This window comes from Alligator sinensis, unplaced genomic scaffold, assembly GCF_000455745.1.
Source record: "Alligator sinensis unplaced genomic scaffold, ASM45574v1 scaffold632_1, whole genome shotgun sequence".
NCBI lineage: Eukaryota > Metazoa > Chordata > Crocodylia > Alligatoridae > Alligator > Alligator sinensis.
The window spans coordinates 54,835-57,524 of NW_005842408.1; the positions used below are offsets into that span (position 1 = coordinate 54,835).

Here is a 2,690-nt window from a genome sequence, read left to right on the forward strand (position 1 = left end):
TGCCGTCGAGGGCCGGGAGGAGCCGTCACAGCGGCGGTGGGGTGTTCTCGCCCAGCTGTGGGGGGCGGATGGGCCGGGGGGTTATAAGGACACGGCCTGACCCTTCCCGTGAATTCTCTGTCCCAGGCGCCTCGCCCCACGCCACGGGATCGGGTGGAAACCCAGGCTGAGCCGGCGTCTCCCTGCCTCCCCTTGCAGATGGCAGCTAACGACAGCTTCAGCGTGACCTACCCTGGCAACCCTCAGCCCGGGGACCTGATCGAGGTCTTCCGGCCGGCCTACCAGCACTGGGCGCTGTACCTGGGGGACGGGTACGTCATCAACGTGGCGCCTGTAGGTAAGAGCTGCCCCGCTCCTCCTCTGCCCGGGAGGAAGCACGTTCTCCCAGCTGACGTGGCCATGCCTCCCGGCCTTGCTGGGGCTTTGCATGCTGAAGGCAGAGCAGCAGAGGGCTCCTGGCACCGCTGCTGGATGTTACGTGGCCTTTGGCATGTCCCATAACCTCGCCTCGTCCTTCCTGGGCACCAACGCAGAGATGAGCCCGTCTGTCCCAGCGGCGCTGTGCCCAGGGGAGCTAGTTGCAATGAGATGCAGGGCCGGCAGGTCCCAGGGGTGCATGGCGCCGGCTGGGCATCGGAGCTAGCACAGCTGGGTGCTGTACCGGCCCCGGGTCGGCCTCAGCCCGTCTCTGCCTCCCCAGACGAGGGGGCCGCGGCCTCCCTGGCCAGCGCCAAGTCGGTGTTCAGCCGCAAGGCGCTGGTGAAGATGCAGCTCCTGAAGGACGTGGTGGGCAGCGACACGTACAAGATCAACAACAAGTACGACGACGCCTACACGCCCCTGCCCGTGGAAGAGATCATCCGGCGCGCCGAGTTCCTCATCGGCCAGGAGGTCTCCTACGACCTGCTGGGCAACAACTGCGAGCACTTCGTCACGCTGCTGCGCTACGGCGAGGGTGTCTCCGAGCAGGTACGTGGGGCGGGGGGGGCCGCACGGTGCACGTGGGGGTGCATGGTGCACGCGTGCACGTGGACGGCTCTGCCCGGCTCTTCTTGCCCAGTCAGGAGCTGCTCCTATTTCCCCGTCCACCTTCCCCAGCCCTGTGGGGGGGCACCCAGGAGCAGGCCGCGCATGCCAGAATTTGCAGGACCTTGCCACAGGTTCAATTAAAACTGGAAAGGAACCAGCTATAAAGTTGTTACGCATTTTCAAGCTGGTTGCCTCTTTTTATAGTTGGACAGACATTTTTATCGTGCCATCACTGCTTTGCACACGTTTATTGCTAAATATATGTAACGTCTAGCAGGGGCTTCAGTATTGATGTGGGTCTGGGTGACTTGGGTTGTCGGGATACAAGCTACAAGGCCTAGACACATCAGCTCCTCGTGGCAATTTATAAGAGGGGGTCCAAGCCCCGTGCGGCGGCCGCTGCTGGGTCTGGCATGTGTATGTACGTCTCGGGATTTGGCTGTGCCTCTGGGCTCGGTGGGGATCAAACGCTGGAGTTATCCAGGGGTTTGCGTGCAGTCAAGCTCCTTCTGGTGTCAGGCCTGTCAAGCAGGAGTGGGTACTTCGGAGCTGCAATGGGTCTCACACCAGTGGGATGCATCCATCTAACAGGAGCCGTGCCCGACTTCACAGGTGCCGGTTGCCTTCCCCTGGCAGCTGCATCAATAGCAGCGTCCGTGCTCAGGAAAGACAAAGCCCCTGATTGTTTTCAGCCTGCCTTTTGCTTCTTTCTTGCAGGCCAACCGAGCCATCGGTGCCATTGGGTTCGTAACCGCTGCCGCCGGCGCTTTCTCCTTGCTGGGCTTCTTTCAGAACAAGTCCCGAGAGCGGCACTGTTAATCGCGTGCCCGGGTGCACGTCCGGCACCGACGCTGGAATCCAGCCTGCACGGGGCAGCTGGCGGATGAAGCTGCAGCGGACACAGACCGTCGTACACCAGGACGTCCAGCTGGAGCGTGCATCGGGTCGATCTGGGCGCGATGGTGTGCCTGCGCGTTGCAGTGCAGCAACGAGCGACGGCTTCGCCCTGGCGGGCACGGCTTTGCTGGGCACTGGTGCGCTGAACTGGGAAAGGCGCCTGCTGCGCGCTGGCTGCTGACGGGGCTTGTCCAGACTCTGTTCTCCTGGGGCTTTTCAGTGAATAGCTTTGGTTTTTTTTACTTGTTTGGAAACCCGTTTTTACACATTTTTAGAGGAATATTTTTGAACTGTGATAACCTTCCCCTCCATTGCCCAACGGACTCTACGCACGGCCGGTCACACTGGCTTGCAACTGTCCTCGTGTAGGTGCTCGGGACACGTGCTGCACCTCGGAGCTGCCGCCGTGTCGAGCCCGGAGCTGCGTGACACGGGAAGGAGGAGCGAGTCCCGACTCTAGCGGTCCCTCCTATGTTTGACTTGCTCCAAGAAACGGATTTCCTCCCTCCTGCCTGTGCAGCGGTTTCTTTGCGCTGCTCCGTGGAGCTGTCAGGAGCGGGACTCATCCTCAGACGGGCTGGGAGAGCCACCCCCATCAAGGAGCACACGGCATCTCCTTGGCAGAGCCTTACTCAGAATTTGCAGGACTTTGCCACAGGTTCAGTTAAAGCTGGAGAGGAACCAGCTATAAAGCTGTTACGCATTTTCAAGCGTACAGGCAGGCCGGAATCGGGAGCTTCCATCGTCTGCGATTTCAGCGTCCG

At 61.1% G+C, this 2,690-nt stretch overlaps 1 protein-coding gene across 1 annotated transcript; it reads left to right on the forward strand.

The window, feature by feature from the left end:
• Positions 1-101: 101 nt before the first annotated feature.
• HRASLS (HRAS like suppressor) lies at positions 102-2,659 on the forward strand. Its single transcript, XM_006029996.2, has 3 exons — positions 102-337; positions 701-969; positions 1,747-2,659. Exons 1-3 carry the CDS (start codon positions 199-201, stop codon positions 1,846-1,848), a joined length of 510 nt encoding a protein of 169 aa, XP_006030058.1. The 5' UTR covers positions 102-198; the 3' UTR covers positions 1,849-2,659.
• The last annotated feature ends 31 nt before the right edge of the window (positions 2,660-2,690 follow it).

Coding starts and splice junctions, on each gene's coding strand:
- HRASLS (XM_006029996.2), top strand. CDS start 199: ATGGCAGCTAACGACAGCTTCAGCGTGACCTACCCTGGCAACCCTCAG. Junction 338..700: donor CATCAACGTGGCGCCTGTAG/GTAAGAGCTGCC, acceptor CTGCCTCCCCAG/ACGAGGGGGCCGCGGCCTCC. Junction 970..1,746: donor GCGAGGGTGTCTCCGAGCAG/GTACGTGGGGCG, acceptor TCTTTCTTGCAG/GCCAACCGAGCCATCGGTGC.